Source organism: Lingula anatina, chromosome 1 (genome assembly GCF_051362555.1).
Source record: "Lingula anatina isolate TDL-2025a chromosome 1, LinAna3.0, whole genome shotgun sequence".
In the NCBI taxonomy this organism is placed as follows: domain Eukaryota; kingdom Metazoa; phylum Brachiopoda; class Lingulata; order Lingulida; family Lingulidae; genus Lingula; species Lingula anatina.
The window spans coordinates 61,532,556-61,557,324 of record NC_141767.1 but is presented as its reverse complement, the minus strand read 5'-3'; the positions used below and the strand labels follow the sequence as shown (position 1 = coordinate 61,557,324).

Here is a 24,769-nt window from a genome sequence, read left to right as displayed (position 1 = left end):
ATAAATAATGTGATAATAAATATCTGAGCAAAAATAGGTGCAATCATTCTCACAGCTTAGTTTGATACAAAAGATCACCACGTGAGTCTTAAAATTGATATAGATTTATCGATATTGTAGTCCTTCATTCTTCAGGCTGTGAGGGTCTGCCGCTATGTCACTGAAAAATCTACGTTTTAAACACATGCCTGTCGACACCCAACCAATTCGCGGATACGGTCCTGTCATAGGCATAACTCTTAATTGAGAGACTAACTAAGCTGTATGTTTTTTGATTGTTTAAAATTGCTGACACGTCTTATTTCTTTAAATAATTTCATGTCTCCATTCTCTCCTAACCTTGTGCTAAGTCATATTTATAGTAGCCTGGGTAAATCACATTCAGTTGACCTTCGATGTTATCACTCAAATAGAATTTTTTAAAATTAATCTTCGAGATCATTGATGCTTAATTAGATTTATTATATTTGTAAGGTGTACCGTAGATCACTGGAGCAATGATATAAATGGGAGAGGAACGAGCTAGATCGCGTGTAGCAGAATGAGAAAAAGCCAACCTATGCTTGCGAGAATTGTTTTGAGCAATCTCAACTGTCGCATTGCGGAAGCAAGTGGCTGTTGACGTCACGCCCGTCATGGCAGACCGGTAGTAGCACCACAATCGTGCGGTTCTCACAACTGGCAGTTATTGTCACGGAATTGAGGTTTATAGCCGTGATTAAAGTGACGTATTCGATATTTCTCATCCTAGAGTGTTGTGCTTTTTCACAAGCTTGGTCTGGGTAGATGGTTCTGAAGAAGAAAGTCATGGACGATTTAGGTGAGTACTTTGATTCTGAACGTGAGAATCCAGAGCACTTTTCCAGAGCTGCTTTAAACTTAGTATCAACTTTTATACCGATTTCCTTATTATAGCTGACCTTTACACGCCGATTTATTTACACTCAGGTAACCATTAAGCATAGACATATTGAAAGAACATATGTAAAAACTTAAATGCGAGTTCTACAAGATTACTCTAACTTTCTCCTGTGATAACCAGTAATGGCAGTATGCCCTATGTACTAAGTGCCCAAATAATTTTTTCACCATTGGCCAAGTTGTTGGTCATGGAGAGTATGCTTTAATCAAGGCTAAACCAAGGGACAAGGAATGCTTCGACATATTATGATAGAGCACTAGCTACAGCAAAAATACTATTGCACTGGCTGGTTTGCTTCAGTGCTAGTGCTTTTATCTCCACTATGTACTATACATGTACTCGTGATAATACAGGGAATTTGATTTTTCATAAGATGTTCTAATGATCAATGACAACCCAACAGGAAGGTAGACATGTAGTGCAAAGTATGTGCCAGTTTTGTGTTCAAGTTTGCAGTTAACTGCTTCATCACCTGCTACCAAAGCAGCACCAAGTAAATATTAATCTGAAGGAATAAAGCTTCTCACTTTTTCCACTTCTACTGTTTTTTATGCATTTTAATATAGGAATGGGACTTTCTTACAAAGTGTTGAAGTCTCAAAGACCCAAGGCTGCATTTGGCAGGCCTGCATCCAGGAGTGTCCTTTTCAAAAGAAAGAGACCTTTTTTAACTCAACTTCTGAAATGGCGTAGAACCTAGATGAAATTTTGACTTGAGGCATATCTTTCCCCATCCTAAAAAAAACAGTTTTTCCACCCACCCACCCCCACATGTGAACAACTTCATGAAACGGACATTAAAAATACAAAAATACATTATAACTATCATGAGATATGCTGCAAATCATGGAATTCTTTAAATGTAAATGGTAATCAGAAGTAAGGTTACTTTTGTTGTAGTTACATGTTATTACTACAGTTTATAACTAACTGACATAAATAATATCTGTCAGTATGATTGTTATGGAGATGGATATTTTTAAAACTGAAAACAGCGCATTTAGATATTTTTTATCTCAATCATTTGTGTGTATATGTATAAAGAAGCCCTTTTTTTTGGTGTATGCTGCATATGTTGTCTAATTACAGTATGTATGATGCCATCAGTATAATTTTCAGTGACTTGACTCACCAATATATCTGGGCAATGCTGACCCTGTCCCCTGATGCCATTATTGTAACAGTTTTTAATTTTGCAGTTCTGATGAATTCTAATGAAAGTTCCAATCATGAATAAAGCCAAGACTGGATTTTAGCGCGACTGTCTTTGAAGATTTTATTATTAGTGGAGACTGCTGCTGTAAGGGCAGTCAATTCGCAGACAGTGCTGTATTTTGTTTTGAGACTGCACCCCTTTTGTTTTTTGGAAAATATTCAGTCTGAGGAGAACTTATACATGCCATTATAGCTACCTACATCAGGAGAGGTGCAAGTAGAAGGAATTTATATCAACTGTCAGGCTTAAGTTAGCATTTCAAGAATGCAAGGTCAACATGGGGAACCTTTTTACCAAGGGCTCTCCACAGTTTACACTAAGTCAGAAAGCATAAACTTCAGCACTGTGCTTTCATCAAACAACATTGTTCCCATGGCAACCATACCTGTGGGTAACTGGAATGTTTACAGAAAGGGAATTGGTGTCATTACATTTGCCCTGTATTACATTAGATCATACAAGTCTATACAAAGAAAATATGAATTGATGAATCTCATTTCATGATATTTCTTTGTTGATTTTTGCCTGTAAGAAGTAACAGGTGGTTTTAGGAGATCAAATGAGGATGATTTCAGGGTTATTGAAAAAAAGGAAATTTAGTAGGTATTTTCTTTGTCAATTTTGCATGCAGATATGCTTTGTCAGGTGATATTGAGAACAAACCATTGGTATGCAAAGTAATAGAGATAGCAGTGTTTGTGCAGACTGCTGTCAGAATAAAAATAGAACAAAAAGAATTGAATTGCTGGAAATAGAAGCATTTACAGCTCATTTATTTTTTTAATCATTATTGCCTTTTTTATCACTTTGATTTAAATCCGTGTTCTAATTGAGTTGCCAACTAGTCACTTTGTTTTGTTGATTTTGTTTTAGTAAAATAGCAGGATACCCAACGTGGAAGTAGCTAATGAAACAGTACTTCTTTTACTCTCTACCATAGGCCTTCTGGCTATTGAAATTGAATGGATTTTGTAACAGCTAGAAGGCCTCTGGTAGAGAGTGTTCGTCTTACTGTCATTTCCTGTGTAACTACCACTGTTAGTCATCATAATACATAAAGGCTTATGAATCTCATATGATATAGATCGTATAAATCTTTTGTTTTCCTTAAAATGTGCAAGTTTAGAAAGTATAAAAAATTAAAAGTTGCAACTTTATTGATGTGTCCCAGGGGCGTAACCAGGCATACGCACGGATGCACTGTGCGTACAATTTTTTGAGTCAACCATGATGTTATTCTCCAAAAATTCAGTGTATTTTTCACGGAATATAATCGTACCTGAGAATTTTCAAAATCTGTGCGTACAATTTTGAATGGTCTGGTAACGCCCCTGTGTCCCTACTAGTTTTTTCTGATTGAAACATCATTATAGGTTTGCACTGAAAACTACTATGCCCCCATCTGTAAAAGGAAGGAAAAATTACTAACAAGTTTGCGCTTTATTTGACTCAGAGTCTGGTTAGTCTTTTCTTAGTGGAAGACTAGAGTGTATCACACCTAGATAACATATTAAGTAATAGAATAGTACTATTCTTTTGTGCCAGCAGGATTCAGATTTTGCTGTTCTACTAGAAGAAATTGTTATTACTCTAAATTTGTTGCCTTTAATGCTGCCTCCTGTAAAGGATTCATTACTTATTTCAATTATGATATTAGACATAAATATATGCTAAATATAATCAATGTATTATGATGCTTTTAATTTGTGTTATTAAACCAACCCTTAAAAATAATATTATTATGATAATTAATTATCAGCGTGTTCTAATTCATGAATTATGTGTTTAAAACTGTAGATGTAGATGTAGATAGTGTCTCAGCGTGTAGTCACTGGAACAGGATGGCTCTTGGCAGGAGATCAGGCAGTTCAAAGCTGTGATTGAGACCACTTGAATGAGTTTGTAAAACCTGTAATTTTATTCTGTTTTTATTGAAAGTTTGTTGTAGTTTTAGGAGTTGGTTAATAAGATATCCATTCCCAGATTTGAGAAAAATACAATGGTAACTGCATCATATTCACAATATACCTAAAGCCGAAGTACTAAATTGTTAACAGTTTGGCTTCAGCAAATACTTTGTTCTTGGTGAGTGATGGTTGCACATTCTGAAATCTCTTGACATCAGACATGAATGCATAATCCATCTTCTTTCATAGTAAACCACTTTCATCTGCTTTTAAATTCTCCCTATTAATCAAATGTGTCATAGATACATTTTATGGCACTGTTAAGAGCATTTAGGCAAGCTTAGTGAAGTTTTTGTTAGTCAAGTATTCAGTGCCAACAGACAAAAAGACAAGTTAGTTTTCTGGCTTTTATTTGAAAAATACATCAAGTGCTAGTGAATTGTTTGATCTGGTGTACGTGTAACACATGAATTTGTAAAATCTTTACTTAAACATGCTTTGAAATATTGCATATCTTTAAATGTAAAAAAACTCATTCTGTGCAAAAATTGTTCATGACTTATGTAAGTCTTGATTATCAACATGTTATTGATATCCCAAGCAAAGTTCAAGTCTTCAATGTGCCATGCCATTTCTCGTCACATCAGAATGCTCTTAGTGTGGTAGTTGAGATTTAGTTTTCTATAGAACTGCTACTGCACTGTCTGGTGAGATAGAAGCACTTCATTTCTTTATTGGTCTCAAAAGGAATACAGCTAGATTAAATAGCACTTGATTTTGACAAATGTAAGTTTTTACATATTATTCGATTCTTTTTTTTTTTTAAATTTATTTAAGCAATTAAATAAAATATCAGCTTAGTTCTACCAGGCAATGGAATTACTTAACCTGTTGTATTGATATGATTTGTTAAGAAGAAAGCAGTTATTTGGAAGATGCCGAACACAACAAAACTAATAACTTTAATCCTGTAATATAGTTATAACAAGGACCAAGCTGGAGTTGATCAATTTGACTGAGAAGTCCATGTACCAAACATGTGCTTACTAGCATGTCCTTAACTGTATTGATCTAAGAAGATGAGCTAGACTTGCTTCAACAGATATCCAACTGGGCAGTAATGTATGTAGCATGTGGAGACATACCTGGCCCTAAATGTTCACATTTTCAGGGTGAGGTATACCTCCATTCATTCTTTGTATTAAATGTATGGGTCAATTCGTCCATCATATCTACATCTGAAGACTGGATCAAGCTTCTTTTCATGTACAGTTCATTTGAGTGAAATATATAATATTGTAAATTGTGATATTTATATGGAGACATCATGCTCTTTCATGTATCATCAGGAAATTCTGGAATATTGAAATATTTTTATTTTTGATAATTAATTTTAGCTGAAATAGTGTTTGGAAGGTGGGTTGGGTTGGTTGTTAAAGGCATACTGTTTTATTTTTATTATTAGAAATTCAATTATTTTGTCTCGTTTTGATCTGCAACAAACAGAGGGGCATGGTTTTATCAATACTGAAGAAACAGGAGACCTTCCCTAGTTTACATAACCTCTAGTACCATATTTAACAGCCCATCACCTATAGATTGACATAGCCTAAAGTTGACTGCACCTTGTTACCTGTGGTCTACACCCTAGCACAAGGCCAAATATAAACCTAGTCATGGCCATCTCATCAATAGATCTATTTTGATCTGTTGAAATCTCTGTAAAGTAAAAGCAGAATGAGTCCATGAGAACTCAAATTTCCTAGATTTTTTCTTTTACTTGCTATGGTTGGCTACTCTACATTTAAAAAGTGCAACCTATTATTCTGTCCTAGCACTGCGTGGGATTTTGATAGAGGGTACAAATACATTCATTACCTGGGCCAAATGGCTAGGGTTTCCCTGTGTGTTTACATTGAGTGTTCAAGCACATTTCTATATAATGCCAGCCACATGACCAGGGTGATCTGTTCTGCATACTAAGCTGTTTTAACACACATACCTCCACCTGGATGCTCCTGTCAGTGGACGGTGAGTAGTGCAGGTATGTGAACACTATCTTTTACCTGCTAGATTTTTTTCTTACACCAGCTGCTTTGTGGTTTGGGACCAGAATGGTATATGTGCTGTTATAGACATTAATTAGCAATGATTATATCCTGATGAAAACTGGAGTAGATTTTTAAGTTAGGCTGAAATGTTAAGGACATATTAGGTACAATTAAAAGTAACTTTACTTACTTAGTGGAAAAATGAGAGGAAAAAAAATGCCATTATGAAATTAAGACTTCTGCTGGAGCTGGAAGTTAAGATTGAATGTGTGAAGTCTTTTTGGGGTATCGTCTGAGTAAAATAAAAAGTAAAAGATTGCCCCTGAAATTGAAAGAAAAATGTGATGGTCTAAACATAAATCATGATGAATAGAAAGTTATGAAAACAAAAGGTTCAGGATAAGAAACATTTAGCTCTTGAACTATGAAACTTTGGGGTATTTTCTGTTGTATGTGTGTATGTAATTTGGAATGCCATGCAGGTGATCTATAGTTCCATGTTCCATGTAAGGTGTTTTCAGGAATGTGTATAAATACATTATATTGTATACATTTTGGTCATGTGGTTTAGATGGTTTTATTTAACATACAAAAACGTGCTGACATTCTACCTCTGAATAGTTTATCATGTATTTTGCATTCATATGTCAATGAGGGAGTTAGGTGGATGTGGTTCTAGTTTACAAATGGTTCTCATAAGGCAAAATTATCAGTTGTTGGCATTTTTATCTTGTTGTTTGTTTCCTTTTAAAACCAAAGTCATTAAGGACTATTGGCTTTAATACCTTTCAATGAAAGACTTGTTAGGTATTTTAGTGGAGAAAAACAGTTATTTATATGCAAATGGGTTGAGATTAAGTTCTTTCAAGTAAACAGAATTGAAACCTTAAATCCAAGTTTTAAAATGATGCTATGCATTCAAGGAGAAAAGCAGCTGAAGCAAGAACGATATGAACTGGCTTCTTTGAACATCATACTTGGCTTACAGGATAACAGGTAATATAAACCACACTGATTGTAGGAAGGATTATATATATCCAGGATGTCCTGGGCAGAGACGAGCACAAACCATATCAGTTAGCCAGTTTTGCAATTGAGAAAAGGAACAAACATGGTAACATTGATTAATGCCAATCTACATCAACATTTGAAAGTGCAGGCATGTTCCGAAGTTTATTTCTTGAAAGTATAGGAAACGAGTTTCTTTCAAAACATATTTTTCATATTTTTGTAAGTACCCACCCTTAACATACTTGTGCAAGTATAGATATAGATATAGATATATATCATGATAAAAAGATTCCCTCTACGAAATGGTGTTAAGAATTATTTATCATGACAAAAATTGACTCATACATAATATATCTGGCTACATGTATTTTGCCTGCACTCATCCTGTAGACAGCTTTGACATGAGTCACCAGGTAGGCCACTAATACATTGAATACATTGCGCTGGGGTATTTTCTTTTAATCTCCAAGGTAAATTTGTGGTTTGGGCACATTATCTTCAGAATAGTGTCATACTGTTTTGTCCCAAGATAATTAGTTTAACAACAGATTGAAGGTAGCACAGTTAAGGTTCAGAGTTGGCTGGAGAAGGAAGGACACAGGGTAAGAGAGCCAGGCAATGTGACAATGGTGGTTTAAATTTTTGTGTACTTTAAAAATGATTTTCATCAGATTTTTTTACTATTGGCTTAAGATGGAAAATGTGTTTAATTTGAAGGGTTTGTTTTTCAATTTCTATGGGGATTGTAGTGAAGTCTGCTTGATGGAAATAAGTGGTTGGGTATTGGTGCTTGAGAGAGATTTTCAGACGATCTAGATATTAATTTACAGTTATCTGGCCATATCATCAAGCTTAAAAAAACATTATCTGTACTTGCGCATGTAAAGCATTTTGAATGTGCTGATTAAAGAACATTTATTCACAATGTTATGGCCATATATCGAGTTGTGCATGCCAATGACAATGATTTGATCTTTATGCAATAATAATAAGCGGAGTTGACTGTTTATGTCATTTCAGATGCTCTTCTAGCAGACTTACAGTCTACTACATCACAGCACCTATCTGGATATCAACATCAGCATCAGCAGCAGCCACATCATCAACAACAACAGCTGGCACATCACCAACAGCAACAACAACAATTACATCATCAGCAACCACATCACCACCAACAACAGCAACAGTACCATCAACATGCTGCAGTAGGGGCAGCTCAACCAGTACATAACAACTTTGGAGGATCACAGGATTCGTTGGACGATAACCCACCACCACTTCCTCCTCCCCCATCACAAGACGTGCTTGAAAGTCTTCATCAGGATACACAGGTAATAATATTATTATAATCGTATATTGGTAGGACCTACTGAGACAGGAAATAATCTGACATCAGAGACTAATAGATTGCTTTTAATGGGATTAAAATTTCCAAAGGGCAATCAGGGTCCTAGTGAAATCAGAGCATCTGGTGAGCAAGACCTCATTCGCATAATTACCATTGGTCTTTGTAGATCGATCCAACTTTGCAGGGACTCTCGCTGAGGGCAATCGGCTTAACTGATTGATGTGCCTCCTTTTGTTTACTATGCATATGTATAATCAGCTTTTCTGAATTCTATTCAATCCCAAGGGAAGGTGTGTCATTCAGTTAAGCTGATTGCATTCAGCGAACGTCCCTGCAGAGTTGGATCAATCTTCTAAGACCAATGGTGTCTAAGGCCCCATTGGGATCAAGAAGAGCCGGGTGCTAGCTAGGCCGCGACCTAAATATGGCGAACCTACATGAAAGGAAGACCACTTAATCCTGTAATTGTCTCTCCGCTCCCCATGTGGCGTCCCTGCAGGGGCACAGTAATTAAATCTCGGCTCAATTCAACTGGTCGAGGGACGATGCGTGGGGAGCCGTGAGAGGCAGAGAGACCATTACAGGATTAAGTGGTCTTCCTTTCATGCAGGTCCGCCATATTTGGGTCATGGACTAGCTAGCACTTGGCTCTTCTCGATCTAAATGGGACAGAAGACCCAGCATAGGGGACTAACTAGTCCAAGGTTCAATTATGGCAACCTACTACAAAGCTTGCCATCTAATCTGCTAACATACTAGTACACTAAATAGATATCCCGTGGGGAAGTACTCAAGTGGGTCGGCCATATTTGGCCCTCAGACTAGTTAGTCCCTGTTCTGAATGGGGCCTCAAACCAGTTCAGGTTTAACTTAGTCCAGTTGTGAACATAATCTTACATGATAAATGTGCATTACTTCCTGTCTGTGATGGTATGTGGCTGTTGGTGCTGGCTAAGAGGCAATTTCAGACAACAGTGAAGAAAAGTAAGTGAAAAGACATAACAGATACAGGGAACTGAAATGGAATTTTAACATAATGCCTATAATGGTTATAATGATGATGATAATAATGGTTATGGTGATGATTTTGTTGGCATTTTAAGATGATAGCTATGCTTCCTTGTTAGGATTTTTTACATACATGAATCTGCAAGGTTAAGTGGATTTATTACATTACAGACCTATCAGTTTCATTGTCTGAAGAAAAAAATGACATACTCATTTCTTACTGCAGGTTGTAGATAATATGTTTTTTCTCTCTTGCGCAGCAGACAATTTAATCTCCTTTTCAAATTACAAGGAAGTTAATTTCTTTGAAAATGTTCAGACTGTTGCCTTTATTTACTCCTCCTCTGAGGAACAAGCTTCACCTGGACTTTGCCGAGTTACAACCCATTGGAAAATAAGAAGGTAAATGCCAGGCTCTAATGTTATTAGCTTCTGAGAGATGCAAAGAATGTTGTCTGCATGGGTTTAGTTTAGCAGATTAAATGAAAATTTCACTTCCACGTGGAGTAGTTGTATAGACCTGCAGTAGCTGCAAAGATTTTATACACTAGTAGAAACATTATCAGACAGTCTTAGTTATACCTAGCCTATGTGGTAAGTTTTGATTATTATCAATAACATTTTATCCCAAATTGTGAAATATGCAGTACAAAGTAATTCAATGGAAAAATCCTAGAGACACATACTCCATCTGAGCATAAATGCCAAATATATCAGAAAAATTTAAACACACATTATTTTTGTCATCTGAAATTATTTCTTTTCTAAAATAAATTTGTTTGCGTACTAGTTTGAGAACATACACCAGTCTTCATGGTGGATAAATATGTAGCAGATAAAAGTCCTAGACTGTGACTCCAGTCATGACTTGGTCATGGATCACAATCCGATATGATTCTGAAAGGGTGTGGGGGAATAGTTATGTAAGATAGGGACAAACACCACAAACTTTTGAATTTGGACAACTTTTAAAAAGAAGGCAAGCACTGACCTAAGAGAGTATGGGTGCATGACTCTCCTGCTTTCTTTTCTCCTGCAGTATGTGTAAATTATTTTGAGTGACAGGTAATGTATTGATTGAATGGTTGAATGGATTTAACCATCAGTCTGTCAGTGAGTTATATCTAATGGTTTCAATCAAACATTCTTCTGAATTGCTTCACCTTTCAGATGATGGCTGCTATTTCTGTAAGTGAATTTTTAAAGACTATTATATCACATTTCCATCTCTTTTGCAAGCTTTTTACAAAAATAAGAGCTATTTTATGATATTCTGTACTTGGTTAGTCAGATCAGACTCTATCCAACAGATGATAGCATATTTTTGGAATTTTTTATTTAACTGTTTTGGTTGTGGGTGGAATGAGACATCAAAACTATGCCTGTAAGCCACAGCTATGTTCATTTATATTTGGTTAATGGAACACATTCCATCACGTGTTTTGTCTGCTTTTTTAATTCCATATATGGGCTGCATGAATTTATTTTATAATTTGGTGTCATTTTATGGCACTACCTTTAGATATTGCAAGATTTAGATTTTAGTCTAGTTCTATTTACATTTGATATTTTAAAGCAAAAAATTATTACACTAGGGTATTTTAGTAGTATTTATAGAAATGCTTGGGAAAACCTACATGAAATTAGATATTGTCTGGGTCAAATTTACCGTAGAACACAAATCTATTAGATTTTTTAAACCTTTTAAAATGGGATTTCGGGTCACTTCAGTTTAAAAGTTTGCATTGGCTAACTGGCTTCCAGATCACTCTGCATTGATAAATTACATGGTAATGTAGGTTCCAGTGTCTTTTCCTAAGTTATCAGGGCTAGGATTACATGCTTTACACCTTAAAAGGGGATTTCAGGTATCCAGTATGAGTAAAAGGCTATTTTGATTTTAGTGTAACTTTGAAAACTGAACTGAAACTTGTACTTCAGTATACCACATGTATCTGAGGAAGCAAGCTAGGCATATGTCACATAGCATTCAAAGCTATGGTGAAAGTCAGGTTACGTGAGGAAAGTTGTCTCTGCCCATCTTTTTCCCAAAAATGTATGACCGTGAACTATATCAGTGCATATTCTCTCTGATATTTACATATATATTTATAGTTTTGTAACAAACATCCTGTGACTTTCAGGATACAGTTTTTTTCAGATGCCAGTTTTACTTGTGTGTTGTGGTTAGATAGGAACAGACCATGGGGAGTTTTAGTTGGAAAACCACAATGCCATGTCATCGTTCATCTTCCTGTGTTGAATACCATCTGCATTTTTGTAGGTATGAATGCATGGTTTACCAGTGATGACCTGGGGAACCTTATGAAGATGTCCATCAGATACAACTGAAATGATTTTAATGTGCTTGCATTATCTTATTTGAAATCTTGCCCATAAAACTGACAATCTGTTCCTTGAATATATTTTGACTTGTAATATTGTCCAATAAATTTTAAGCAGAAAAAATTGAATCACCTTACAAGTCAGAGTTATTCCTCTTATGGGGCTTTGACTCAGTTCTTTTATATTTTGCTCGTCTTTTTTCGTCACTGATCAATCAAATTGCAAAGATAGCATTTTCCATTCTAATGCAATTTTCTTTGGTTCTGTTGCAAGGAAGATCAAATATTACAGTTGTCCATATTCATTGATGAAAAGTCAACCAATTTCAGTAGCACAAGTGCTTCAGTTTTTTAAAACATTGATTTAATTTTAACGACTCTTTTAATGTGGTTGACATATCATGCATAAGCAGTGGGATATCAATGTTATTGTAGTCATAAAATGTCAAAATGTACAGTAAGAAATATCTCATACAAACATAGTAGAATGTTATCTAAAAACAATCTAAATAACAAGCCATGAAAAGAATTTTACCGAATAATAAAAGAGCAGGCTTCAACTTGTTTGCCAATAGAGCTCTGGCTGGGTGCTATGTATGTATAATAGAGTTTTACAGCCAACACATGCCTCCAGATTCTATAGCTGGTAAATCATGACAGTATGGTAGGAGTATCATACAGATGAGTCAGTGCAACTGTGGCCACAAGTTCTGTAGGGAGTGTAGTTGATGCTGGCCATAGTGCAAAACATAGGATCCTGGGCTACATTGGCTGACGGAACAAGGCTTTTTTATTATTCATGCTAGCGACTTTTAAAAACAGTGCTTCATAAAACATTTTTGTTGCTGAGATTTGGTGACATTTCATGATTGATCAAGATTTATTACTGTGTGTACCATAAAGGTGAGTGAACAGAAAAAAATGCTGTAATTAATCCAAGAGATAGACAATACTGGTAAAGATATATACAGATAGGGACTGTATATTAAAAAATACTGTATTAAATGTGCACAATGCTATGATAGCTATTCAGTATTTATGTGATAGTATGTTTTGTGTTTGGTTGGTACAGGTGTGTGTGACTACATGATATAGATAAGATATAGATACAGTATGGGGTGGTAACATGATTGAGATGGGGCAACATTACAATATGCTTGTTAATTTTGTAATATAGACCTGACTGGCAGCACGTAGTAAGGAAGTCACATGTTTAATTTAAAGGAAAGGGTAAGTGGCAGGCATTTCAATTCAAAACATTTATGATACTTGTTCTTTTACACATTTTATTTTAGCACAAAAGGGACATTATCTGAGGAAAGGTTCATGAATTCCTAATAGAGGATTTTGCTGATGTGTTTATGGATCGATCCATCAGAGTCAGTGTTGAGTATCCGAAGTGGCTAGTTGTTGTACACTTTTGAATGCCTTCACACATGGTTCCTGTAATACCAATAGTCTGACTTATTTACCTAACTTGTTTTTAAAGGGCTCTAATGTGTTTTCTTGCAGCCACTCTACGAACCACAAATGATTCGGCACCAGACCACAGTGACCCAGACTGGGCAGACAATGACCTCTGGGGGTCCCCCACCTCCACCCAAGCCACACCCACCACCTCCAGCCCAGGGGGGCAAGTCAAGCCTGAGCAACAACTTGTCAGAGCTGGACTACCTACTCCAGGGCCTGAACTCTGCACAGTTCATGGCTGAGGTGGACAGGAGGAATGCAGGTATGGGGGGTTATATACAGCTTTTGTGGCCATCTTAGTTCATGACTGCATTAACGTTGTTTCTTTATGAGAACTAGGAAGTGTGAACAAAGGCAGATCCCTAAACGTTTTTTTGTTTATGGATATAAAAATCATGCATTTGCCTGTGTGCACCTATACTACTGTTTAATATTTTCTCTAAAATAATTTTTATATACAGATGCTGTAGAATTGTTTGCTTGAAAATAAGGGTTCTTTTTTGAAAATTGGCATGACCAGATTATTTTTACAAAAAAGTTTTTTTTTTTTTTTTTTTTTTTTGCATGTATTTTGGCAAAGTTGATCAAGTCAGTGCCAAACCATATTTGTTACTTCAGCTTTGTTGGATGGCAGTGGATGTTGATAAGGCAGCTTGGTTGAATTATTTTTATGAATGTTATTGGCTTTTTTGCATTTTTTGGCTTGTATTTTGATAGTGTTTGTCCTATAAGCCTAAACCATTTTTTGTTTTACTTATAATTTGCAGTGGCTTTATATTTTAGTAAGGCAGGCTCCTTTTAATATCAACAGGATTGGATACTTTTTTCAAAAGCTTTTTATTTATTTAGTTATTTTTTCTGTCTGTTTGGAATCTGTTTTTTTTTCAGCATTGCTGACTAATTTGTGTTTGATGCCCTCATTCCTGGGAACAGGACTAAAGTGTACACTGTAAAAGGATCCTGCTTAATTAGTTATGTTTGTTCTTTAATTATTATTACATAAAAACATTTTGAAAATCAGATCTATGCAAACCATCATGCACATTCATGGTATTGATATAGAGGCTAAGTCTCCTTTCATCATGACACTGCTCCAATATCACAATTAATCAACTATCAGTCTGGGTTGTTACCTATTCATTATTCTTTTACTCTTTCTCTTTTCATTTGATTGTTGTGCCATGCATTACATATGAAATTATCGAAGCAATCACATAGTTTATGTCTCAAAAGAGGAGTTTAAGAATGCAAATAGCACATATATGTTACAAACTCAGTAGCATTATTTAAGTCAAGAAATAAATTTGTCTGAAGTTCTGTCATCCAGAAGTATGTCCCAGTAAGTGTTTGGTAAGCTGTTAAGTCTACTGTGGTTTGTGGTGTGGGTGTTGGGAGTGGGATAGAGGGAGCACCTTGCTGGGCTTCTGCAGCTACAACCACAGATACAACCACAAGATACAATGCACTATTTTTATATAAACAGCTGGGTTTCATCTTCTAGTCAATAAATATACAAGGGTTAAGAAAATTAAACCTAAATGGTGTGAGAAAAGACCACCTTTGGTGTCCCCAGAGTTTACTAGGAATTGAAACTATTAATCAGATAATTTTCATCAAAAGAAAGAAAATTTATAGATTAAAATGGATATTTATATGAAAAATCTCTTTTTTTTCTTCAGAGAAATGCGAAAAATTGATTGTAGGTTGTTTAGAAATCAACAAATCTACAGCTAACATTTATAAAGTCAATCCTTAAATGCATCCTTTAATTACTTTAAGGGAAAATGACCTCATTTTCTATTAGAAATGACCTACATACTTCTTGAGTTAGATGTCAGTCAGAATGATTTTTCCTTCCCTTCTCCATAAAAAATAATAATAAATAAAGACCAAAGCCACTGGAAACCCTGCCCTGCAAATTGCAAGGGAAAATGTTATTTTCAAATCATTCTTTTGGAACTGTTAAGAAAATATGCCCTAATGTTCATTGCTACTTTGTGAAACTTGATGTTTTTTTTTTTTTTTTTTTTTTTTTTTTTTTTTTTTTTTTACATAACACATTGAAATTACATTAAGACTTCACACAGGTCTGGAGTCATGTAATACTTGGTTTCCACCATCTCATCTCGGATTGATTGTCATGTAACGTTCCCCACCCTTGGCACCTGCTGCTCCATTGTGGCTGACATTACAGGATGTAACTAAAATTAAAAGAAACACAAACAGTTTCACTTTTTTACAGCTCTGACTTTTAACCTGTTGCATCCACCTAATCCTGTGATGTTGTTGTTTTGAGTCCTCCATTGTCTTTAGGACATTGATTTAATGGCCTTGTTTGCTGGTCGTGAGGGCACCATTTTCATCACGAAATTCAGAATGCTCTTTGCTGTTTTATTTACAAGGTTCCTGTGATCAAATCAAACCAAACTTTTTATACTTCAGTGGAAAAAGCAATGCCAGCATGCAGCTGGTACAATACATTGTGTTTTTGTAGGCTTTAATTGTCAGCCTTGTGCACTGGCGTTAGATGTGTGTGAAGCACCAACCCTGGCACACCCTATTACTCTTACAACCAATTCCCACGGGAAGCTAAGGTTGTATTGCAAGAATGATATCATCAGATATAAGTACTATTGCCAGGGGCACATGTGGGCATTTTTTAAAGGTCTGGGACAAAGTTGGTCCTTTGCCTCTGTGAGACCCTCCCTGTGGGTATAATCACAGATGATGTTGATTTATTTGTTACTAGGAAGTAGTTTTCTTTCACAATTTTTACCTTATTTTCACCTGCAGTGACTGTATGACCAATATTGTCAATTGTAGACATGATAAACATTCCTTGCACCATTGTCCTGAAGTGATATAATCTGAAACTAAAAATTACTATAAATCTTACAGTGTTTGATTTCACCCTAGGATCTGATGAGTGTTTAGTAAGACATCTCCAGGAATGCTCAAAATACCTTTTAAAATATATTTTTCTGATACCTTCGTAAATTCTATTTTTCTGTTACCTTCATAAAATCTATTTTTCATTATCCTCATTTTTTAAATTTATTTCCTGATGGTGTAGCCTTCCTCATTAAAAAAGTGCATATTTGGTTGAACTTTTATATGATTTAGCACTATACTTATTTGAACATTATATCTGTATTTTCCTACCTTTCCTCAGAAATGCAGGGTGGTATGGGAGGGCTGCACCACCCTCCAGCCATGGGCTCTCCCACCCACCAGCAGCCTCCCAGTGTGGCCTACCAACACCAGCAGCAGCAGCAGGAGGGATATGGAGGCAGGAACACAGTGGACAGTCTGCTGGATGATCTGCAGAACACAGTGTCCAGGGGGTAGGTATAAAGTGCCCAAGGGGACAGTGTCTTGAAATCATCTGTAGTTGACAGATGTGGTTATGGCAGTTTGATTTACCTGCATATTTAAAAGGGATGAATGAACCTGTGTGGGAACACTTGAGCTTATGAAGGCAAGGTCATGGGCTCCCTTTTCTCATGTCATCAGAGCAGATATATCTAGCAAAAGTAAAAAGTTCAATATCCAAGAAGCTAAGGTATAGAGGGTGATATTTGAAAAAGAACTTGTGCCTCAGACCTTAAAATTCCTGGGCCCCGTATCTTGAAAGCATCGAGTATTGTGAATCGCTATATCAAATAGAGGCTACAATGTATCATATGGGACGAGTATGGGCGAGTTATGGAATCAAGACACTTGCGCACGGTCGTAATGCTCGATGCTTTCGAGATATGGGGCCTTGGCCATTAAATCTGGTGGTCTTGCGCTTTGAATAGCCCTTGTCTGACCACAACTCTAGAGGTTCTCAATAAAACCCCAAAGGTACCATTTTGTCATAGAAACCAAGCTCTGCTGCTGGGCTCTACCTGTAGTATACATGGTGGCTTAAATCTGTTATTGTTTTGAAATAAAATAAATGAATAATTTGATTTCAGTAGTCAATTTATTGTTGGGACATTATGCTTAATAGTTAGTGAAATGTTGCTGTATCCATGTAGTCATAGATACCTACCAAGTACAGAATCTAACAATACTGAGGTAGTAATGAGACTACTGTAGCTGTGGTTGTGCTATGAATACACAATGAGAGAAACCCAACAGCTACACTTGAAACAATTTATATATCCAATTTACTTTTGTCAAGTAAACATAAGGTGATATGTGGTTGTGAAAACACAACTTGGGCATTGTCTAAGGGTGTTTAATGTGTGGGCAAATTTGTAACGGCAGAAAAATTGGTGTGTTAACTGGTGATGGCCTGATCAGACGTACACAGGCTTTCTTTGTTTTCCTGTTTAAAAGTAGGAGTGAGTCATTCGTCTGAATGTGATATCCAAATGTGTTAAACAAATTAAATCCAGTCTTTTGGGTAATTGTTGCAGACATAATATCTGAAATTTTATGCCACTGGTTTTAGGTGTTAAGAAAGAGCAGTCATAGTCTTTCTAAAAGAGAATCAATATTTAATATGATAGATGGCCATTTCTCAGATTTCATTTTGTACAGATGTTATTTCTCTTAAAAATTTTTTGGGCCAAACGTTTTATTATTGAATAAAATCAGATGGGAAACAAACATTTTACTGTTGATATAGCAGTGAAGAAGTTGACTTATTTCTAGTAGAATCAGGATTTTATATAATGATGGGGTATGTATAACCTAGGCAGCCTTATCCTGACATATTATTTTTTAAAAGCCTTTCTATTTGTGTCAATGCATTTTGATTGGATAAAATAAAGCCCCAATACTTACAGTTCCATATTTGAGTATTTTGTAGAAGGCCTTCTCATATATTTTTCATTTAAATATGAAAATTAAATTTTTGACAAGTTTGGTTAGTGTATTATTATTTTTCAAAATTCAAGACCCCTACTTGCTAGGGTGTTTTCTTTTAGTCTTTCCTTGATGTATGGTTCAGAAGCATTTTGGATAAAATGTTATCAGCACAGAATGCCTTGCTGCTGCAGTGAGTGCTCGCTTGTATATTTGTGGTCTCTTGGAGAAACAAAACTTGAAAGTTAATATGTCTTGGCAAGTAATTTTGACTTGGAAAAGATGTATTTGAGTATTAGCTACCTTTTTGATATATAAGTAGTCATGGTTTATCTGTCACTTCAGTAAGTTGAAGATTAAAGATTTGGTATGTTTAGTACATTTTACAGTAGTTGTTGAAACTGTTTTGCTTTCATGCAGTGTCTGGTGATAAAAGAGCCATTCCACAAATGTATGGTTATCTTCTGATGATATTAAAAACAAAGGATGTTAAAAATTGCCCTACAGTCTGGAAGCTGACTTTCTTTTTGATAGCATGCTCTGCTGCAGACAAACCTAGTGTATAGAAGTGGTACCAATACATAAGTCCTTTTTAGAGTTTTCATCTCCTTAAGCATCAAGGACTTGTAAATTTGAGGGATTTTTTTGAGTTGCAAGTTTATGTGGAAATCCAGGTATGTGGTTTGCAGGATAAGAGCCTCAGTTGTAGCATTCATTAATTCTGAGAAAAAAAACTATTTAGAAAGATTGCTTTTAGGAAACTTTGGAGCTGCTTCTGTCATATTTGTTTAAGGCTGCTCACAATGAGGAGTTTTACCCTTGGTTATAAAATGAACATTTGTGTGTGTTTATCTTATGATGAAACACACTATAAACCAATGGTATATGTCAGTCTGTGTGTTAGATTGATGTAGATCATCTTCATCGGACCTGTATTTAACCTTATAAAGTTTAAAAGTTGATGTTTATGTAGAGTACATACTGAATGCCAAGTCAGGATGTATATAATCAGAAAGTGCAAGATGCATATTATCCAAACAGATTTTTTTCCACAGTTGTAAGTAAAATTAATGAAAATATGTTTTTACAAAACTAAAGTAAAGTTGGGTTTAGATTTATTCTAGGTATGTGTGTCTATTTATTACAGACCCCCAGCACCACAGCAATCCCACCAACAAGCCTACACCCAACAAGGCACGTATACCACTGTGAACAACCCAGCCAGATCAATACCCACTAACAACGGGGAGACTCTGACTGACGGCGGACCAGCAGCTTCTTCAGCAACGCGAGAATTAGACGAGTTGATGGAATCACTGTCCACTTTCAAGGTAAATTGTCAATTTTGAATTTAAGTTAGATTTGAATCTCTGCTTATATGCATCATCAGAATGTAATTTCATTATAAAGAAAATTCTCTCTCTTTCTCTCTCTCTCTGTCTCATGCACTTGCACACAGAGGGACTTCTTGAACAGAAATATCACAACATACTCTTACACTCTGAAAATGCTTGACTGGGATAGCATTGCATGGTTTGCTATTATTGATGAATATATGGCTTACAGACTTAAAGGGGATGAAAACTTCTGAGAGGAACACAATCCTTCAGAGGTGAATATGAGCACTGTTAAAACAAAAGATGAAGCACAAAATAGAATGCAGAACACAGAGCATCTTGAATAATGGCCATATTTTCATATAAATACATACCAGTGTAATTTGTGTTAATACATTCAGTACTTGAGAATACATAGAAGAACATGTAGGTACAGGTAATATAGAGCCAGGTGTTACAGACTGCGGTAATTGATGTGTTCCTATTACAAAAGGGCAATGGATGGCAGGGAGCATACTGCTACTGATTAACTGTGAAGCTTAAAGCAAAGAGGATATTGGAGGAAGCAATACAGAAGATGAAAATAATTCTGTTGGGTGGGAAGCAAGTTACATGTCATTGAGGATTTGTTTAGCTGATTATTTACCTGACATTTCATAATATGCCCAATATGCATCTACAATATTAAAATTTATTTACATTAAAGTTAGATATATATGTTGTAAATGAATAATTCAATGTGCTGCAAGTTAGCAGTATGTGAATATTACAAAGAAGCAACCACATTTAACTCATTCTGACATTTTCAAATCCTCCTGAAACAACAAACAATAAGATTCCTGTTTATGTTTCACTCAAACATTCCATGTAGTATTTTGATTATAGACCAATTTGTTCTGATTCTATGAAAACAAAACCCAATGTGGGCCTCTTAGAAAAAAAATGTGTGGAGGAGTACCTGGCCATATGTCAAAAGTATATATGCAGTTCTGAGATGTGTACAAGTAGTAGACTGGGAAGCAGTGTAACTAGACAGAAGACACATATAAACCAGAGCAGATGAGAACATAATATGTAAATATAAGTCAGAAAGTAGTTTTCATGAAGTTTCATCTGTAATCAAATGAATCTGAGACTGATTTTTTTGGGATAGGTACATGGTTTCACAGTCAATTTAGGGAGTATGGATTCTTAAAATTGGGTTTCTTGGTTGTTGTTGATAGATGTTTGTAGATTTAAATATGATCATGCAGTTTTGAAGATCATGCAACTAGCTAGCTGGGATTTAAACATGTTTTGAATATGTGAATATTAGGGAAAGGTTATCAATAATCATGCTATGTGTTCCTCCAGTAGTTTTCTGTTTATAATATTGAGATACGCAATATAAATGAATTTTTCAGATGAATACAACACCAAGAGGACCTCCACCTGTACCAACACAGCAAACAATTCAAGAGCCGCCATATGCAAAACCGAACAAACCTTCCAAGCAATCTGTCTCCGCTGCTCAACCCACCATAACACAGCAGCTTCCACAGCAGTCCCGCCCAGGGGGTCAGTTAGACGCCATGTTGGGTAATCTACAGAGTGATATGAATCGCCAGGGAGTCAGCACTTCCACCAAGGGGTCTTGTGCTGCCTGCAATAAACCAATTGTTGGGCAGGTAGGTTTGTCCGTTTTCTTTATTTTATATTATTTTTAATTAGTGTGGAACTATCAATTATTAGCTTATTTCTTAAAACATAGTTATTATATTTTAGAGGATCCACGGCAAAATATTATATTCCAGTGTGCCAGTTAAATTTGTAAATTACTATCTGTATGCTTTCATGAACCAGTGCTCCAGTCTCTAGAAAAGTAAATACTTTTCCTGTATTTGAGTTCATTATTGCTCTTGTCTTGGTACCAGGTGATCACAGCTTTGGGTCAGATCTGGCATCCAGAACACTTCATGTGTGCCCACTGCCATCAGGAGCTGGGAACACAGAACTTCTTTGAGAGAGATGGACAACCTTTCTGCGAACAAGACTATCATCAGTTGTTTTCACCACGTTGTGCATACTGCAATGGTCCCATTCTAGATGTAAGTGATTGTTTAGCTAATAGTTCAGGTTAAATAATGGGGGCATGAGTTATAGGAGGCAAAAGTATCTCTTTCTCTATTCTTCCTCACCCCTGCACCTTCTGCCTTTAGCAAACTCCAAGCAAATGAGCAAATTTTCCCCCACATTAATGGACGCAAACATGTAATTTGATAGGTGCATTCATAATTCAGTGTTTCCAGGAATCTTTTTTTAGGAAAAGCTAGCTTTTGTATTCAAAGAATAAAAAAGATTGCAAAAGTCACATTTAATTATTGAAATCCTGATTTCAAAATTGAAAAGAAAAGGAGAAAACATTTTTGCAAAGAAAAATTTTTTTTTTCCCCTGAAAAATTTATCTGTTTGTGTAGGTCATTATAAGACAATCTTCTCTATTTGCAGAAATGTGTGACAGCCTTGGATAGGACATGGCATCCCGAACACTTCTTTTGTGCTCAGTGTGGTCGACCATTTGATGAAGATGGCTTCCATGAAAAAGATGGAAAAGCTTTCTGCAGGTAGGTTTATTGTAGGTTGTTCTAAAATAGGAAGGATGTGCCAGTAGTTTTAATTTCTGTCAAGAATATTGGAGAGATAGAACAGGTATAAGAACAAAATTGGACCCTATGAAATGTATTAAGTATGAACATTCATAGAAGAAACAAGATATGAAATTAATCCAGCGTCTGTAGCCATCCATTTATGTCTATATTACTGGAATTTCAGAGAAGACTACTTCGAAATGTTTGCTCCCAAATGTGGTGGATGTAACCGTCCCATCATGGACAACTACATCTCAGCACTGAACAGACAGTGGCACCCAGAGTGTTTTGTGTGCAGGGTAAGAAAAATGGCTTGAGAACAAGTTGATTTATTTATCTTGATAAAATGCTTATTTTTAGTTAGGCTGTCAGTTTTAAAATAAATTTTAATTCAATGTATGTGGCAATTAATGTGAAGGCTATCGACAATTAATAAGAAATGATATTTTGTTAAAAAAAGTGGATATTAAGCTGTTAGGATGTTAAGTTTCGTTAAGTTTCATTCTTAAATCTTTATTGGCACCATTCATTTTAACTCTAGGATTGCCATGCATCATTTGGTGGTGGCAGTTTCTTTGACCATGAGGGGATGCCTTACTGCGAGACACATTACCACGCCAAACGCGGCTCACTCTGTGCTGGCTGCCAGAAACCAATCACAGGCAGATGCATCACTGCCATGTACAAGAAATTTCACCCTGAACACTTTGTATGTGCATTTTGTCTGAAACAGCTGAACAAAGGGACTTTTAAGGAACAGAATGAGAAGCCATATTGCCATGCATGTTTTGTGAAACTGTTTGGTTGATTTTTGTACTTTGCAATTTTAATATCCTGCACCAGATAAATCTGTAACTGTTATAATTGTTCAACTCGTATTTTATGATAGTGATGTGATGATCTAGGTGCCAGGCGTCACTTATTTGACATTTTCCAGTTGTAGAGAAGTTAATAACTGAAGAAGAAAAGTCATATTATTTTACCAAAGTTGACAGCCTTTTGTTTTTGTTTGTTTTTTTCTTTTTTTTTTTTTTTTTTTTTTTTTGCCTGGAACTTGAAGGTTGGAATGGTAAACAATGAATCTTTCTGAAAGTAAATAGCAAAAGTAAAAAATCATGACAATTTTACAGGATTTTTATTCTGTACTGTACTTGTATAGAGATGTAATTGAAACATATGTACAAATTATATTCAATATTTAGAGGAAAGATGAGATGATACCAAGAGAAATGCATAGTTAAAGAAATTTAAATAAAAAAATGTTAAGATTGCATAGCATAAAATTATAACTTAAAATATTTGTTTAAAAATAAAATATTGATATTTTTTTGCATTTTAATTTTATTCATTTTAGTGCTATAAATGCTTCAAATTTATTTTGCATCTGTGATCTAGTGCTGTTGTACATTTGGTAGGCAATTTGAGAGAAAGAAGTGCTAGTAATGTTAACAACTACTTTGATCTGCCATTTTAACTTATTTATGAAAACTGGCTTTTAGAAAAAGGGTCAAATGATTTTTCTTTCATTTATATATATTTTATGTGGTTAGTTTATTTAATATATTATTCAAATTATCAAAGATCACAGGTATTTAAATTTGATTCATGGACAAATGCAATAGTTTGGTTTCAGTATGATATTGCGAATAGGGTTTTCTTCAACACAGTAAGGGATTTGTGTTTGATAACCAAAAGGTGTGCTTTACAAGTCTTCCATATTTAATTCTTATAATATTAGAATCAAGAATTACAAATTGTCACAGCTTTTCTACATTTAATCTTATTTTTTCTAGAAGAAGAGGTTAGAACAGATTAATAACAGATTTGTAAAGATGGCATTTCACCCTGGCATTCAGTCTTATGGCCCATCCCAGTTCATTGTGTGGAAAATGAATTTCCAGAGAGTTTGCCATTAGGTTTTTCTCAATAATCTGATTGTTTGTGAAGCGGTTGCTTTGTGGCAGTGTTCTGAAGCACTTCAAACAATAACTTGATTGCTTTTATGGGTTTATGTCAATACTTTAAGAAAAAAGTTGATGCTTTGCTAAGAAACAGCTTATTTGAAACTAAGATGATGTTTACCTAGGGTTTATTTTATGCTGTGAATATTAATAGACTCCATTTACCATCAACTTCTTTTGATGAAACCTAATTTTTACATAACTTCAGCATTAGGAAATTTATTTTCATGGTATTGATTTATCCAAGGGTTCAGATAAGATATGAAGGGCCATCTCCTGTTGTTATGGTAGAATGCAGTAGCTAGACCAAGGTTACAAGTGTTGCAGTAGATAGTGTATTTGCATGTGCATCCTGTTATTTTTCAACTGAGTTGGAATGTTATATAACACATTTATGATAATTTTTCAGTGGTCTAAAAAGATATCTAAAGAAGACAATAAATATGTCTGCTGCATTTAAAAACTTCTCTGTAGATGTATTTTTAAGTTTAAAAAAACTTCATTTTTATTTTTTTGCTTTTGTGCATTAAGGGGATACAAAGTGGCAAATGTAAACAAACGTTTTGTTCCTGTTGTAGACCCTGTTCATAATGCCAGGACAAGGAAGGTCACTCTGTTTTTACCACAACTTCTGCCAAGTAACAGCCAGAAATCCACCAGCTTGTTATTGTTATCATAAAGTGAATGGTATCTGTAGATAGTTAATAACTGTATAATATAATTAATTACAAAGTACAAAATAAAACTATATGCTTTCTTAATAACAGAA

General features: G+C 35.3%; 1 protein-coding gene across 5 annotated transcripts; it reads left to right on the top strand.

Annotated features, from left to right (window-relative positions):
- The first annotated feature begins 614 nt into the window (after positions 1 to 614).
- LOC106154931 (paxillin) lies at positions 615 to 24,769 on the top strand. Of its 5 annotated transcripts, none has more exons than XM_013529498.2 (10): positions 615 to 820; positions 8,128 to 8,438; positions 13,321 to 13,540; positions 16,451 to 16,622; positions 19,223 to 19,406; positions 20,816 to 21,079; positions 21,326 to 21,499; positions 21,900 to 22,015; positions 22,224 to 22,338; positions 22,581 to 24,769. In XM_013529498.2, exons 1-10 carry the CDS (start codon positions 787 to 789, stop codon positions 22,845 to 22,847), a joined length of 1,857 nt encoding a protein of 618 aa, XP_013384952.1. In that variant the 5' UTR covers positions 615 to 786; the 3' UTR covers positions 22,848 to 24,769. The 5 variants fall into 5 exon arrangements, with proteins under 5 accessions (XP_013384952.1, XP_086873963.1, XP_013384969.1 ...); XM_087017837.1 differs by lacking the exon at positions 615 to 820 and adding an exon at positions 7,575 to 7,709; XM_013529515.2 differs by lacking the exons at positions 615 to 820; positions 8,128 to 8,438 and adding an exon at positions 9,419 to 9,439.

Coding starts and splice junctions, on each gene's coding strand:
- LOC106154931 (XM_013529498.2), top strand. CDS start 787: ATGGTTCTGAAGAAGAAAGTCATGGACGATTTAG. Junction 821..8,127: donor GAAAGTCATGGACGATTTAG/GTGAGTACTTTG, acceptor ATGTCATTTCAG/ATGCTCTTCTAGCAGACTTA. Junction 22,016..22,223: donor GATGGAAAAGCTTTCTGCAG/GTAGGTTTATTG, acceptor CTGGAATTTCAG/AGAAGACTACTTCGAAATGT.